Source organism: Felis catus, chromosome C2, assembly GCF_018350175.1.
Source record: "Felis catus isolate Fca126 chromosome C2, F.catus_Fca126_mat1.0, whole genome shotgun sequence".
Taxonomy (NCBI): Eukaryota; Metazoa; Chordata; class Mammalia; order Carnivora; family Felidae; genus Felis; species Felis catus.
The window spans coordinates 131,061,985-131,078,512 of record NC_058376.1 but is presented as its reverse complement, the minus strand read 5'-3'; the positions used below and the strand labels follow the sequence as shown (position 1 = coordinate 131,078,512).

General features: G+C 47.2%; 1 protein-coding gene across 1 annotated transcript; it reads left to right on the top strand.

The window, feature by feature from the left end:
• Positions 1 to 6,464: 6,464 nt before the first annotated feature.
• On the top strand, positions 6,465 to 9,131 carry NUDT16 (nudix hydrolase 16). Its single transcript, XM_023260563.2, has 3 exons — positions 6,465 to 6,653; positions 6,747 to 7,016; positions 7,766 to 9,131. Exons 1-3 carry the CDS (start codon positions 6,516 to 6,518, stop codon positions 7,943 to 7,945), a joined length of 588 nt encoding a protein of 195 aa, XP_023116331.1. The 5' UTR covers positions 6,465 to 6,515; the 3' UTR covers positions 7,946 to 9,131.
• The last annotated feature ends 7,397 nt before the right edge of the window (positions 9,132 to 16,528 follow it).

Sequence of the window (16,528 nt, the reverse complement as noted above, 5' to 3'; positions counted from 1 at the left end):
CAGTAGATGATAGATGTTGGTCACAGTCTTCTTTAGGCCTAAAAAGTGAGACTTAGACCCTTAACTTTTTCTCCCTCTCCTGGACCAAAAGGGATCCTGTCTGTGAAAGAGTTCTGTGAAATGCAAAGCTTTATTCAAATGTAAATTATAACCTTTAGCTTCAGGAGAAGTCAAAGATTTTTTTTTATTTTTAACTTTTTACTATGGAAAACATCAAACTGTATAAAAGTAAAGAGAATAATATAATATCCCCTTGTTACAGAACCATCACTCAGCTTTAGAAATAATCAATTCATGACCAATTCTATTTTATTTATATTCTCAGCCACAACCACCTCACTGATTATTTTTATCATATAATTTATAAATATTTCAGCATGTATCTCTGTAAGATAATAATTTTTTTAAATTAAAAATAGATCTACCTTATGACCCAGCATTAGCACTGCCAGTAACTTACCCAAGGGACACAGGAGTGCTGATGTATAGGGGCACTTGTACCCCAATGTTTATAGCAGCACTTTCAACAATAGCCAAATTATGGAAAGAGCCTAAATGTCCATCAACTGACAAATGGATAAAGAAATTGTGGTTTGTATACACAACGGAGTACTATGTGGCAGTGAGAAAGAATGAAATATGGCCCTTTGTAGCAACGTGGATGGAACTGGAGAGTGTGATGCTAAGTGAAATAAGCCATACAGAGGAAGACAGATACCATATGTTTTCACTCTTATGTGGATGCTGGGAAACTTAACAGAAGACCATGGGGGAGGGGAAGGGGGAAAAAGAAAGAGAGGGGAGGGAACCAAACCATAAGAGACTCTTAAAAACTGAGAATAAACTGAGGGTTGATGGGGGGTGGGAGGGAGGGGAAAGTAGGTGATGGGCATTGAGGAGGGCACCTGTTGAGATGAGTACTGGGTGTTGTATGGAAACCAATTTGACAATAAATTTCATATTAAAAAAAAAGAATACTTCTTTTAAGCTTCAATACTGTTATTACACTTAAAAATTATCAATAATTGCTGTCTATCAAATATCCACTCAGTATTCACATTCCCCCAGTCTTACTTTTTCTATAAGTTTGTTTCTTCAAATTAGGATCTAAATAAAGCCCAATTGCCTCAAGTGATATGCCTCCTCCATCTTTTTCCCCCTTGTAATTCATTTATTGAAGGAAGCAGGTCATTTGTCTTTGTTGAGTTTCCTTTAGTCTAGATTTTACTGATTATACCCTCCTCATTTTTAAAAAAATTTATTTTTTGTAGAAGTTTTAGACTTACAGAAAAAGTTGTGAAGATAGCATAGAGAGTTCCCAAACAGTCCACCCAGTTTCTCCTATTATTAATATCTCACATTAGCATGGTATATTTGTTACAATAATGCACCAATATCAATATATTATTTTTTAATGTTTATTCATTTATTTTGAGAGAGAGAGTGAGCATGCAAGGGGCAGAGAGAGAGAATCCCAAGCAGTCTCCATGCTGTCAGCACAGAGCCTGATGTGGAGCTCCATCTCATAAATCATGAGCTCATGACCTGAGCCAAAATCAAGAGTCGGATGCTCAACCGACTGAGTCACCCAGGTGCCCCTCAATACAGTAGTACTAATCAATGTCCATACTTTATTCAGATTTCCTTAGCTTTGATCTAATGTCCTTTTCCTAATCCAGGATCCTATCCAGGATACCACTTTATTACATTCAAACATCATGAATCCTGAAGGTCCCCTTTGTTGTGGCAGTTTCTCAGACTTTCCTCATATTCAGTGACAACAGTTTTGAGGTGTGCTCCATTGGGGTTTAATGCTTTTCTCACAATTAGACCAGGGTTATGTCATTTTTGGAGGAAGACAACTAACAGTAAGTACCATGTTCATCACATCATACCAAGGGTGCATACCATCAACATGACTTATCACTGTTGATGTTGACCTTGATCACCTGGCTAAAGTAATGTTTGTCAGGTTTCTCCTCAAAGTTACCAAATTGCTCTTCAGCCCCCTTTTCCTACTGTCCTCTTTGGAAGGAAGTCATTATTCACAACCCAAACTTGAGGAATGGGCAATTGTGCCTCACCTTCTGGAGGGCAGAGTATCTATATAAATTATTTCAAATTCTTCTGCATGAGAAATTTGTCTCTTTCCACTCATTTACTTATGCATTATTTTTTTAAGTAAACTATACACCCAACATGAGGCTTGAACTCAGGACCCTGAGATCAAGAGTTGCATGCTCTACCGGCTGAGCCAGACAGGTGCCCCTACTTATGTGTTATTTACATCAGATAGCTAGATATTAGTTTATAATTTGGGTTACAATCCAATACTACTTTATTTTGTTGCTCAAATTGTTTCAGCTTTGGCCATTGTGAACTCTAATTGGTTCCTGTATCCCTGTCACTTTGACATACTCCCATCAATATGTTTTATTTTTTTTTCTTTTCATTAAAAAATTCTGGCATCACAATATACTCCAGGTCTATCATGTATCTATCAGGTGTATTTCTTGTCCCAGTGCTAGAATCAGCCTTTTTTCCAAGGAGTCTTAGTTCCTTTCATTAGAAAATGATACTGGAGGGACACCTAGGTGGCTTAGTCAGTTAAGTGACTGACTTCAGCTCATGTCATGATCTTGCAGTTCATGAGTTTGAGCCCTGCATCAGGCTCTCTGCTGTTAGCACAGAGCTCAGTTCGGATCCTCTGTCTCCCTCTCTCTGCCCCTTCCCCATGTGTGCCCATGCTCTTGCTTTCTCTCAAAATTACACATTAAAAAAAAAAAAAGAGGGGCCCCTGGGTGGCTCAATCGGTTAAGTATCTGACTTTTGGTTTCGGCTCAGGTCATGATCTCATGGTTCATGAGTCTGAGTCCTGCATTGGGCTCTGCGCTGACAGTGTGAAGCCTGCTTGGGATTCTCTCTCTCCTATCTCTGTTCTTCACCCATTTGTGTTCTCTGTCTCTCTCTCAAAATACATAAACAAACTCAAAATTTTAATAAAAAAAGGAAAATGGTACTGGTAATCAAGCTCTGGGCATGCTTTTTGCTACTGGGGTACCACTGCTTCTACTCCCTGTCAGCTGACAGAGTGAGGACATTTGTGTACACTAACCCTCGTATATTCACATAGCCATAACTATTTCTATGCGTAATCATCTGTATCCAAGTTAAGCTAAACACAAATTCATACTGCTGTCTCCAGCTCTGATACACTACCACATGGATCTTCCTAGCTTCTTCCTGATATTTAAAAAAGACGTTCTTTTGTATTTCTTGTAAAATTGTCATCAGATCCAGATTCAAATTCAGTTTTTTGGTAAGAATATTTCATAGTAGGTGGTGCGTTCTTCCATTGTGAGGCACGTAAGATCCGATTTTCTTTTAGTGATGTTAGCAGTCATTGATGATCATTTCCTACTATCTGTTACCTAAGTTTTAAAAATAGGAAAATTATGATTGGCTCTATCTTTTTTTCTTTGACTAGAATACCCTACATAAACTTGCCCTTATCAACTATTTGGGAGTCCCGAGGGACAGCCCATATTAAAAAAAACAGGATAAATGCTTCTTTTCCTCCTCTTCCTCCTCCTTATTATTTCAGGATTCAAATACTATTTATTGAATTAATGGATTGATTATCTCAGAGACTCCCAAAATTTCTCAGTTCTCTGTAATTTAGGGTGTCCATAAATTTTTCACGGTCCCCTTAAGCCAAAAGAAATAGCTAACAATGTCATTTGCTAAATGGTTAGATCCAAACATCTTAATAAGTGCTATATCCTAACAACATGGCACCTGTTTGTCACCATCTACCATCTCAAACCCTCATTCCCTGTTCCACACTGATTTTCTCATCTCATATTTGCTTCTCATCACAGCTGCTAAAAACCCAGCTTCACAAAGATAGGACATCATCAAAAAGGACGTAGCCATCTACTGTCGAATCTAATCATTGAACGGAAGCTAGTACTGCTCTTGATGTCTGAAAGAGACTGCTACGTTTCTCAGGAAATTTAAAATATCTCTCAATGCCCCTGAAAGTCGGTATGGTGCACTGCTTGGGAACCTCAGGCTTCATTTAAAATAAGTAAAAAATGTACTTATTAAATTTTAAATTTCAGAATTTTTTTTAATTTTTAGTATTGAAGTATAGTTGATGTACAACGTTATATTAGTTTCAGGTGTACAACATAGTGATTTGACAAGTCTATACATTACTCAGCACTCACCGTGATAAGTGCAGTCACCATCTGTCATCATACAGTGTTATTACAATACCATTGCCTATATTCCCTATGCTGTACTTTGCATCTCCATGACTTACTATATTTTATAATCGCAAGTTTTGTACCTCTAAATCCCCTTCACCTATTTTGCCTAGCCCTCCCACCCCTTCCTCCTGATTATTTTTCAAATGAATTCATTCTTTAGCATCTTCTGAGGCTGACCACTGATTTATTTTTAGTTTTGAGTGTCATTATGAACTTGGGAGTAGCTCTTGAGGGACATGGAATTGCTCTCAGCTATCTACCTCCAGCCTTGACTCCTGGACAATCTGCCTCAGGAGGGTGTAATGGGGGAAGGGGATGGAGACTGCACTCACCGGCAGAGGCAGGGAGCAGTTTGTAAAGGGATGACAAGCTTGTGTGTGTGTGTGTGTGGAGGGGGCGAGGTGTGTGTGGGGGGTCTTGAGGGCTTCCATATTCATTCATCCTGAGAAAGCTCTGGTCTCCAAAGTCATTCATTAGTTCTCTAATAGCCGTTGCCTTGGTTTCACAGTGTTTTCCACATTGCCTTAGATATTAGCTGAATCCACCTTTAAAAGCCTCCTCAAGAAACCAGGAAAGAAAAATAGCCTGAAGCTTGGAAAGGGCATGCCTGACCCTAAATCCATCAAGGAAGCCCATGTAGAAGAAAAAGCAAGTCAACTTTGGAATGTTAGGGGTTAAGGGTTAGGGCACTGGTTGCTTAGTAGTTACCTGAATCAAATTTTAAAACCACCACCAGAGATGCTGATTCAGTTGGTCTTGGGCGTCTGCCTGGAATTGGCAGTTTTCACGAGCTTTTTGCAAGGTGATTCTAATGTGCAACAGGGGCCATTTCCAAACCCCCTAGTACTCCAACAGGCCAATGAATTGTGGCACACCTACAGTCTCATCACCTTGATTCAGTTGCCTGATACTAGTGGATGCCGTCTCTGCCATGTTATTCAGAAGACTAAGCTAGGAAAGATGATCCCAGGGACACTCCCTCTCCCCTCCAAATGCTGAGGCCTGATGTTGGCTGAATTCCAACGCACAGGTCTTTCATATTAGACACATCACTTTGTGCCTACCCTCGACTCCAAGGATGGCTACATTAACTTTGTGCTGGGCACTGTTCTTAGTGCTTTAAACATTTCACTACCCCTAAAACGTTGGTATCATCCACACTTAGCAGATGAGCAACTAGGGATCTGAGTTAAATGACTTGCTAAGGTCACAAGCCTGCATCATTGCAGGTTTGTGGGCTCTTTCTTATCATGTGCTGTCACTTACAGGCTGTGACTTTAAGCTCAAGCCCTCTCAAGGAGCTGCCTCCTCCCTTCCTTTGTGTAATAAACACGGACTCTTGTAGAGGCTATATCTATCTGCACAGGACCTGAGAAAGGTAGGGAAGGAGTGGTCTGGGGTGAGGGATTCTGAATCCCAGTTCCTCGGCATCAAGCCCAGAGTAGTGCCCTGCCCTGGAGATGGGCTGTTCCTTCCTTCACAGCTCAAGGGTCTGAGTGTGTCTGGGTAAAAGCCCGAAAGCCTTATCATCCACTTCTAAATCTGACACTTCCTGCGCCCACAGGGTTTCACCCACAGCTCTTTCCTCACTTAATTCTTCCCCTGAAAATCACATCAATCCTTTCCTATCCTACCTGTCCTATCCGCTGCCTATCACCACTCGCAATTTCTGTCTAGAACCACACTTCTTGACCACCCCTGTCCTACGATACCCATCCATACGCCACCGACCACCCAGGCCAGGCCATAAACTTTGACCTCATCCTAGCACAACTCTCCCCCAACGTTCAAACTTCCACTGAGTCCCCTCCAATTCCGCCACGCTGGGCAGCTGTTAACACCCATCGCACCTCTCCAATCCCCACTGTCCAAGGGCAGGCCAAGTGTCTAAAGCCAACTCGGCCTCGGTAGCCCCGGCCCCAGCTCCGGTCTCCGAGTGCCACCCAAACCAAACCAGATGCAGTTCCCTCAGACTCGCGTGCCGCCTCCAGCCGCAGGGCTCGGCCCTAATGACAGCCAGCCAGGATACCCCTCAGGCCCGGCACTGTGACTGAAGCTTTACTTCCGCGCCAGCTCTGCGCCCAGGGCGCCGGCCACGCCTCCGCCCCGCCCCTCCCGGGGCCCAATCCGGATGCGGCCGTCACCTGCCCCCGGGGCCTGAAAGCCCCGCCCCCATTGGCGGCCGCCCGGCCCGCCCACCCACGTGGGCCCTCGGGACTGCGGCGGGGATAGCGTCAGGCCATGGCCGGGGCCCGCAAGCTGCCGTTGGAGCAGGCCCTGGCGCTGGGGCCTGGCTGGCGGCACGCGTGCCACGCGCTGCTCTACGCGCCGGACCCGGCGCTGCTGTTCGGCCGCATCCCGCTCCGTTACGCCGTCCTGGTGAGAGGGGGGACGCGCCCCGCCCCCTCCCTCTCCCCCTCCCCCGGGGACGCCGACGGGGCGCCCGGGCAACCTCGCTTCCCTCTCCCGCAGATGCAGATGCGCTTTGATGGGCGCCTCGGCTTCCCCGGCGGCCTCGTCAACTTGCAGGACACCAGTCTGGAGGCCGGACTGAACCGCGAGCTGATCGAGGAGCTGGGCGAGGCCGCGGCCGACTTCCGTGTGGAGCGCGCCGACTACCGCAGCTCGCACGCCGGGTCCGGGCCGCACGTCGTGGCCCACTTCTACGCCAAGCGCCTGACGCTGGAGCAGCTGGTTGCGGTGGAGATGGGCGCCACGCGTGCCAAGGACCACGGGCTGGAGGTGGGGCCGGCCCGGGAACACCAGCCCCATGGCCTCCCTGCCCCCCGAAAGCAGCTCCCCCACTTTCCTGCAGTAGCTGGGGCCTTGGGCTTCTTTCATCTGGTTGACTAGGCACAGCAGGCGTAGTCTGCCCCTTTTACTGACCTCTGCAGTTGTTATTTTGGAACATACCTATCCAAGACTCTCTCTTCTCCCCATAGATTTGGCTAAGCCTTGCACCCTTGGCCCGTGATTTTCTTGGGTGGGAAATGTGGCCCGATACTTTGTGGGGAAACCTTTGTCGTTAGGCTAGGGGAGTAGGGGGACAGATTGTGTATGGAGATGGTTCTCAAACTTGGGCAGGTATCAGAATCATCTGGGAGGCTTATTACTGACCCCACTTCCAGAATTTCTGGTTCAGTGGGGGAGAGAGAAAAGGACCTGAGAATTTGCATTTTTCAGAGGTTGCTAAATGGTGCTGAAATGACTGATCTGGTGTATTTTTGAGAACTACTTGGTGTAGGGGCAAGCACGCGTCCTGGAGGCAAAGAGCCACCAAAAGTTTAGTGATGTAGGAAGGATTCGCATTTTTGAAGCTGAATAGCATGACTTGCGTCTTTTGTTGGTAGAGAGGTGGGCGCACTAGGTATAAGGCCTAAGTCCTCAGGCTTGGTTCTGCTGCACTGATAAGAGGTGAGACCTCTGAGCTGGAAAGATCTGTCTAGGATGAGCTACCTGTCTCATTGTCACCTGTCTCCTTCCTTTCACAGGTGCTAGGCCTAGTACGTGTGCCCCTGTATACCCTGCGGGATGGTGTGGGAGGCCTGCCTGCCTTCCTGGAGAATTCCTTTATTGGAACTGCACGGGAGCAGCTGCTGGAAGCCATCCAGGATTTAGAACTGGTGGAATCCGGCTCTCTTACAGCCCGTAAGATCTCCTTACCTCGCTAGAGGCAGCCCTTCGTGGACCCACGGAACCTGAGATGAGGACCTTGGTATTGGGGAAGGGAGGCAGGAACAGGGAAAGCTTTCTCTTCTGGCCCTGGGCTTGACAGATGATAACAGATTAAAAAGAGAAGTATGTGCAGTATGTTTGAGCAGAGCCCCCCTCCCACCCCCCCCCCACCCCCCCACCCCCCACAGTAGCTCAACATCTGGAACAAAAATCTGCAGCTCATCTCAGGGACCTGGCACATTCTCAGAGCCTGCCTCCTCTCCGTACGTTTGTACACACATGGCATGGCAGCCCCCAGACATATGAATGTACAGTCTGTGCCTGCGCACAAGCTCACTCCTCCCCGTAACCCCCATGTGCAGTTTAACAGGACGTGGCACATGTGGGGCCTGGCTTGTCACCAGAGCCATCTCCATGTTGGAGAGGACCTTCTGAACCAGGGCAACATTTCTTCCCACACTCCTAGATGGCTATTCTCCAGGGTCTAGTCCAGCCCATGCTTGCTGGGGAGGACAGAGAAGCAGAGGACCCTTTTTCCCCTTGAAAATGGTTGCATCCTTGCCCGGGTGTTAGCAAAAGCAATATACCCCCGAAAGGTGGTAGAGGGTCCTAACCAACCTCCTGGCCTCTCATGAAACCTGGCCTGAGTGGAAGGGGTGAGAGAAATGGTTTGGTCTCCTTGGTTGACCTTGGACTTGAGACTTATGAGTCCTGCTGTATCTCTTCCAAAGCTGTCATCTAGGACCCTTTAGATCCGGGACATCCGAAGGGACCTGGTCTAGCCCTGGCTTACAGCTGAAGCACTTATAGCTGAGCCTCAAAGCCCTTCAGTTTTTTCAACAAACACTCTGAGGTATTGGAGATCTAGGGATGAGAGAGCCATAGCTCTTACCCTCTACAGAGTTAAAGGGCTAAAATGGCAAATATTTCAGGCTTCATGGGCTACATTGTCTTTGTAGCATCTGCTCAACTCTTATCATTTCATAAGTATCGATGAACATAATGGGCGGAGCTGTGTTGCAGTAAAACTTTCTTTGTAAAAAAGGAGGTGTCCAGCCTGAGGGCAGTAGTGTGCCATTGCTTGCTCTAGAGAGGAAGATAAGTAGTCAGTTTAATTATATTGCCTATTTACTTGTTTCATGTATGTCAGTGTTAAGAAGGAAATAAAAGATTGATATAGGTCTCGCCTTGATATTTTTTTACTTTTCACTGAGGTGGTCTGGAAGGGCCCTCTCTGAAGAGCATTTAAGCTGAAGGATAAGAAGGAAGTACTAGGTAGGAGCATGGGAAGAGTAGTCTAGGTATTCCAGGGAGTAGCATGTAGGGTACTAGGGAAGGGAGGCAGGTGTTAGGGTTCTGAGGAAGAATCTTGGCAGATCATCCCACATCAAGGGTAAGGGGATTAAACTCCATTTCTCAATTGGTGTGGCAGAGGGATATGCAAAGAATTTGCAGTCATCTTGAATTTACCGGAGCATGGCTTAGAAATGCTGAAAGGCCAGTGTAATTAGGCTAGAGTAAGCAAGGGGAGAGGACGCCGGAGAGGCAGACTGGAGCCAGAGGATACAGGGGCTCCCAAGGCAGGGTCAGGGCCTGGTGGTGTGTGCAGCGTGGCCTGGAAGGGGTAGGAAAAGGGAGTCGGTGACAGGGGAGTCTGCCACAGTAGCTCACGTGGGAGATGGTGGTGGCCGGAGCCACGGTGGTAGAGGAGGTGGGCAGAAGTGGATGCATTTGAGAGAAGTGTTGGTGACCTTGACAGGCCCTCTGATGGACCGCGTGTGGGGTGAGGTGAGGGAAAAGAGGATTCAAGGATGACTTCAGTGTGTGTCTTAAGTTGTGCAAGTTGTGGATGGGAGGAAAGCCTGGGTGGCGGGGGGGGGGTCACGGAGATGGTTTTGCAGGGGACGGAATCAAGATCATTCTGGGCATGTTGACACATAAATTTGTGAGTCCTCTGCATAAAGATGGTACGGCAGTTTGTCAGATGAGGTCAGGCAGGGAGAGAAAAAAAGAAGAGGGCTCAGGATGGGGCCCTGAGGAAGCCTAGGCCTCGGGGTTCAGGATGAGGGGCAGGACATACTGAAGAGAACCAGAAGTTGAGGGGAACCTGCTTTAAGAAAGTGAACTCTGCCAAGTGCTTACGAGAGTTTTAGTAAAATGAGGGACAGAACTGCCCACTGGATTTGGTAGCAGGAGGTTTTTGATGACTTTGGTGGGAGGGGAGTGGAAGGCAGCCCAGAGTTGGGTGGGTGGGTAGTGGGGGACTAGACAGAGGGGGAATTTGGTCCTGAAGGGCTGTGGAGAAATGGACTGACACCTGGAGAGGGCTGCAGGGTCAAGGGGAGCATTTACAGCAGGAGACGGAGCATGAGTGTGTTGATGGGAACAATCGAGGTAGAGAGAGGCGGTGCTAAAGGGCCACAGTCCTTGAACAAAGAGGAGGGGTGGACCGTCCATAGGAGGGGGGACAGTCCTGAGGAGTCACAGGGCTCAAGGAGAAGAAGGGGCAAGAGTAGAGGATGAGGAGGCTAAATTAGTGGTGGGATGATCGAGTTTGACTTTCTTCTTGGTAAAATGAAGTGAGATCCACCCAGCTGGATATGGGTGATGTTCTCAGAAGGTACGAAGTGGTCCTTCATCATGGCATGGAAAAGCAAGTTGATGGGGGCACCTGGGTGGCTCAGTTGGTTAAGTGTCCAACTTTGGCTCAGGTCATGGTCTAGCAGTTCGTGATTTCAGGCCCCGCGTCAGGTGCTATGCTCACAACCTGGGGCCTGGATCCTGGTTTGGATTCTGTGTCTCCCTCTCTCTCTGCCCCTCCCCTGCTCGCTCGCTCGCTCTCTCTCTCTCTCTCTCTCTCTCTCTCACTCACACACAAATAAATATTGAAAAAAGAAAAGAAAAGAAAAGAAAATTGATGAAAGAAACAGAATGGCGGGGCCAGGTTGAGTCATGAGTCCATTTACAGTAGGAATCTAGGCCCTCAGACGTGTCGGGACATGGGGGGTTTGCATGCACACACATGTTCCCATCCTCTCTGATCAGCTAGGGTGAAGCCCCTTGTGCTGACCCGGGGTTTTACAGAGGAGCCCAAAGAAGGGAGAGAGGCAAGGTGGTTAAGATGACATGTGCGAGAGAAACCGAACTGATGGGCTGTGGGGTAAGAGGTTTAATCTGGGTATAAAGGGAAGTGAAGGCAGGTGACTTCAGGGGGGTTAACATATTAGAAGTCTCGATGAGGTAGGACTCCACCGTGGGGTGCGGTGGGAGGTGTATTTGAGCCAGAGAGGGATGTTTTTGAAATTGAGAGGTGGAGCTGTCACAGGTAAAGTCAAGATCCATGTGATGAAGCAAGAAACTGACAGATGTTGGAGAAGATAGTGTGAACTAGAAGCCACCGTCCTCAGTGAACAACAGGGGTGACCTAAAGGCCAGTGACAGCTGCCAGGAGGAGACAGGAGGCATGACGGGGCGAGAGGAGCCTCCAAGAAGAGGGGCTTTTGCACAAGGGAGGGGTGAGTAGTGGTGTGGAGGGGCGGCGGGAAGCAGTGTGGGTCCCGTGGCAGTTCTTGGCCTTGGAAGGCGGTGGGGTGGGGAGCAGCGGCAGAGATCCGGCCTGGGCCGGTCTCATTCTTGGAGCTCATTCTTGGGTGTAATCTGGCCCAGGGTCGCACGGCCTACATGTAGCCTCTTCACAGCGCCGCGTGGTACTCTGCTGGAGTGTTGCAGCGACCAGGCTGGGTGCCTCCTGGCACTTCAGTCGTTGGCTTGCTTTTTCATTCACACTCGATCTCCTTATTTTTGTAAGTCTGGTGTTGTTGAGAGGGAGAATCCGTGGCCTTCTGTATCATCCCACACACATACCCTCCCAGTCAGGAGCTCTTGTCTCAGTGAGCCATCCTAAAGGGTGTCCATCATTCTGTGGCTTGGGTGCATGTCATTTGCCTCGTCCCTCCAGTCTACAGGCGGGCCAGGGGTCCACGCAAGTTTCTCCCTCTGGTTTCCCCCTCTCTCACCCATTGCCATCCTGCTGCCGGGGATGAGGAGACCTGGGTATGGTTGCCCACGTGGGATGTCCTTGGCCTTGTGAAACCAGTCATCGGGTGGGAGAAAAACAGGAGGCTTCCTAGCAGTCCTCACCCCTCCTCCCCTTAAACTGCTGCAGTGACCTTCAGGCAGGAGCTAGACCTGTTCCTTATCTGAAACACTGGCTCCTGTGGTGAGGGTTAAATGCGGCTGCACTTGGGACATGGCTCTGAAGAGGCGTGCCCAGCACTATTTATCGGTACCTGATGCCATCCACGTTTCGCTCCCTCTTGTTAGCACGTTGCTCTCTTGGAAGCAGAGTGGCCCAGGCTGCCTCTCCTCCAAGCATGTTTCTGCTTTTCTCAGTGGAATCAGCTACATGTTCACACTTCTCAGTTCTGTGCATTTTCCTGGAGTGTGTGGCTGCTGGTGCTAAGTTAACACTTCTGGGCCCCATGCTGTCCTGAGCCAGAGTCTTGCTCAGTTATCAAGTTTCTGGTAAACCTATTTTTAGGCAGAAACATTTGAGGGAAGAGTAGCTGGTCCTTCCCAGTGACTTGGGTCCCCGGAGGCTGCTAAGTGAAACAGATTAAGGCAGAGATGGATAAGTGGGAGAGGGTGTTTTCTGCGAGTTTCAGTTTATTGCACAGAGAACATTTCATTTGCCATACTTTCTACCCCAAACAGACAAAATGAATAGGAAAAAAAATGAGAGGAATAAACATTTTACCTGTGATGAAATTAGCAGTCGGCACCAGAATTTGAATCAAAGTAACAGACATTGGCCATTGGCCCATCTCGGGGCAGGAGAGCAGGAGGTGGGGGTATTATATTTAAAACAGTTCTGAAGAAGAAGAACGGGGGGCATGCACCAGGGCAGAGGAAAAAGAGAAACATCCAATGGATTTAAGGGAAACTCCCCAAACCATGTGGCTTCACCTCCCCTGGTCTTCCTACTTCCTATCTGACTCAGCTTGAATAAGGAAGTTCAGGATCCCTCCAGCGGTAAGGCAGCCTGGCAGAGAGCTGAAATCACCTTTAGACAAAGCAACACTGGCAGAGGGATACACGGAAGGTCTGGCCCTGCAAAGGAAGACCCTCACCAGACAGAGGGAGTCAGCGTCCAGGTTTTTCCCCCAAGTGCTCAGCTCACCCCCATGCAGAGACGCAAACCTCTGTTGCCCCCTCTCCTGCCACGGGTTCTGTTACTCTCCATAGGCATTCCCAGCTGATGAAGTGGCAAGGATACCCCTCTTTCCACTACGGGAGATGACTCCTGAGTGGGTTTTCAATAATTATAAAGAACCCTTGGAAAAACCACAGTGCGGAAGCTATTACCCAACAGCCCCAGTCACCCACCACCTTCAGGCCACTGAGGACAGACTGATAAATGCACAGCCTCCTGTTGTCTAGGACTAATTTCAGGGCGGGGGAATAGGCAAAGTCCAGGTAGACAGGGAAGCGGGGGCAGGTGCGTCATCCCATGTTTGTTTGAGGGCCAAAGAATAGAAGATTGCCTCTACTTAAGTAAATAGGAAATTATGAGGTCTGTTCAAAAAAAGGGAAGAACCCTGGGTGTAAATGATAAAGAGCGTGCTCTGGAAGATTTAGTCCAACAAAAAGAAGCAGGATTTGCTCAGGAAATAAAGAAAAACATGGACTCTGGAATAAGGTGAAAGATTAGAAGCAGCTGGCAGCACAAAGGAACGGACTTAAGGAGACAGGTCTCTCCATTAGCTCAGAATTACACTAGAACAGCGAAGAGTGCCACCCACACCGGAGGAAACTACCACTGATGTCAAGAGCAGGCTTACAAAAACCACCTCAAATACAAGTGCCAAACAAGGAAAGTGACCAGAGAGAACCCAGGAGATGGAGAGATCACACAATGGAAATCCAGAGTATTGCTGATTGACAGAATGAAAATAATAACAGGCAGCCCATAGAGTGTACCACACCAAGAGCGAACCTGAGGCAAACTCTGGACCCTTGGGTGGAATGATCTGTCATATAAGTTCATCAATTAACAAGCGTACTGCTGGTGGGGGGCGTTGATCACCGGGGCGGCTGTGCATGCTTTGGGTGGGGGGCACATGGGGAATTTCTGTGCCTCCCTCTTAATTTTGCTGTGAACTGGTACTGCTCTAATAATAAAGCCTTAAATATTAGCATGTAAAGTAAACAGTATTTTAGGAAACAAGGAAAAACAAACCCTTCCCTAAACTGAAAGAAACCCAAGCCTGTGGGTTGGCAGGACTCGATGTGTTCAGAAGAGGGAAATGAGATAAAAACTGAAAAACATTAGGATGGTGTTCTTCATTTCAAGAACATTTGGAAGGCAGGAAAATTAGGTCACTTAGTAGCAAAAACTTCCCATCTACCCAAACTGTTACTTAAATGCAAAACGTAATCTATCTGGGAAACAACAGAAGCGTTCTTGGCAGTCTCCAAGATGAATGAATCAAAGGGAAACACTAATGAGTGGGGAAATTGTGTAAGAAACTTGTGAGCGGTACCTCCTCTTAGAAGAGGATACATACTTAGTACTAAGTGATTGTGCCAACGATGGGTCTAAAGTAATACAAATGCTACTGACTGAAAGAAAATAGGTCTGATGTAAAAATAAAATAATAATTTGATTAATATGCTTGTCCCCAGATTGTAGACTGTTCTAAGTAAAAAGAGGGAGGAGATGAGAAGAAACATAAAAATATGCTAATTTTACTGGAGAAATGAATGGGTACTGTTTGGTTTCTGAAGTTGATAATGACCTTAGATGGGATGAAAACCTGAAATTTTAATATTTCAAGGGGCATGCCAGAGCAAAAGGATCCTGGCTGAGTGTGAACAGATGGGCAAAGAATGCCAGGCAATTACAGTCAAAAAGCAAGTAATTGTCATAATATTAATATCAAAATGCAGGGTCAAAAGCATTAGGTGAAACTATGAACTTTTGTTTATTTTTGAGAGAGAGAGTACAAACAAGGGAGGGGCAGAGAGAGAGAGAGAGGGAGACAGAGAATCCAAAGCAGGCTCCAGGCTTGGAGCTGTGAGCACAGAGGCCAAGGCGGGGCTCGAACCCACGAACCGTGAGATCAGGACCTGAGCCGAAGTGGGACGCTTAACCTACTGGGCCACTCAGGTGCCCCTACGAATTCTTGAGCCAGTGAAGAGATTATCCACAATGGTCACATAACTGTCATGAATTTCGGATTATGCACAGCAAGATCTATGGGAAATGCAAGGAAGAACCGACAATATTTTTTGGAGACCACAGACACGTTTCCTCAGTCCTTGGCTGTGTTTGCTGCCTGGCAGGCTCTAGACCAAGTTCTTTTCATAAATGAACATGTTAGTCCTTAAAGCAACCATATGAAATGGAGATACTGTCATCTCCCTACTCCAAATAAAGAAACTTAGGCACAAGTTCAACAAAATAATTAATATACTTTGCCTAAGAGATAAAGACTGAACTCTAACTTGAAGCAGAGACTATACCTTTAAGGACCCAGGAAACACTTAGCGAGTTAGTTATTGGGCCTTGTAAAACCTCAGTAAATCCTCTCCAGTCTTGTACCCCCTTCTCCAAACTGAACAGAGTACATATCACATTGTGTGACCACAAAGCGATGAAATGCAAAATAAATGACAGAAATTCTGATTTCTTTTTCTTTTAGGCTTTTTCATATCGTCTGAATCTTCTACACTATATATGTATTCATTCATTATAAATGACTAGCTAAAAAAATAATTTTTTATGTGTGACTTTACAGAAAACCAGCCCCCCAAAATCTGAAGAAACAAGAAAGGGACTCGGGGGTGGGAAGGGACCCATCCCAGAATAGTGGGGGAATTTGTTGAGTTGTGGGGACCTACGTTCTCCAACCCCAAAAGAGAAAATGGACAAGGGACCCCTGGTCCCCGGGTCCCTGCTGGCCTGGGCACTGCCCCTCTGGGTGGCTGGGGAGTGGGGAGTAGATGTGGGCAAGGAACAGCTCTCCAAGGCAGGTGGCAGTGACCCTATGTCACACAGCTGATTTTTTAAAAGGCCCGGCACTTGGGGCATCTAGGTGGCTCAGTTGTTGGGGCGTCTGCCTCTGGGTGTCCACTCCTGGGATCCAGCCCCTCCTCAGGCTCCCTGCTGAAGCATGGAGCCTGCTTGGGATTCTCTCTCCCTCTGCCCCTCCCCTGCTCATGTTCTCTCTGTCTCTCTCAAAATAAATAAACATTAAATATAATAAAAGGCCAAGCACTCAAACTTCCTCCTTTTTCAGACAGGGGCAGTGCTAGTGCTTCCCGGAGATGTCTCTCTACATTTTCATCACCTCCTCTTTATTTATTTTTTTTTTAAGCTTATTTATTTTTGGAGAGAGAGAGTGTGAGTGGGGAAGGGGCACAGAATCTAAAGCAGGCTCCAGGTTCTGAGCCATCAGCACATATCCCAATCCAGGGCTTGAACTCAGGAACTGTAAGATCATGACCTGAGCCAAAGTCAGACGTTTAACCAACTGAGCCACCCAGACACCCCAAATCATCACCTCCTCTTTAGTTGC

Coding starts and splice junctions, on each gene's coding strand:
- NUDT16 (XM_023260563.2), top strand. CDS start 6,516: ATGGCCGGGGCCCGCAAGCTGCCGTTGGAGCAGGCCCTGGCGCTGGGG. Junction 6,654..6,746: donor CGCTCCGTTACGCCGTCCTG/GTGAGAGGGGGG, acceptor CCTCTCCCGCAG/ATGCAGATGCGCTTTGATGG. Junction 7,017..7,765: donor CCAAGGACCACGGGCTGGAG/GTGGGGCCGGCC, acceptor TTCCTTTCACAG/GTGCTAGGCCTAGTACGTGT.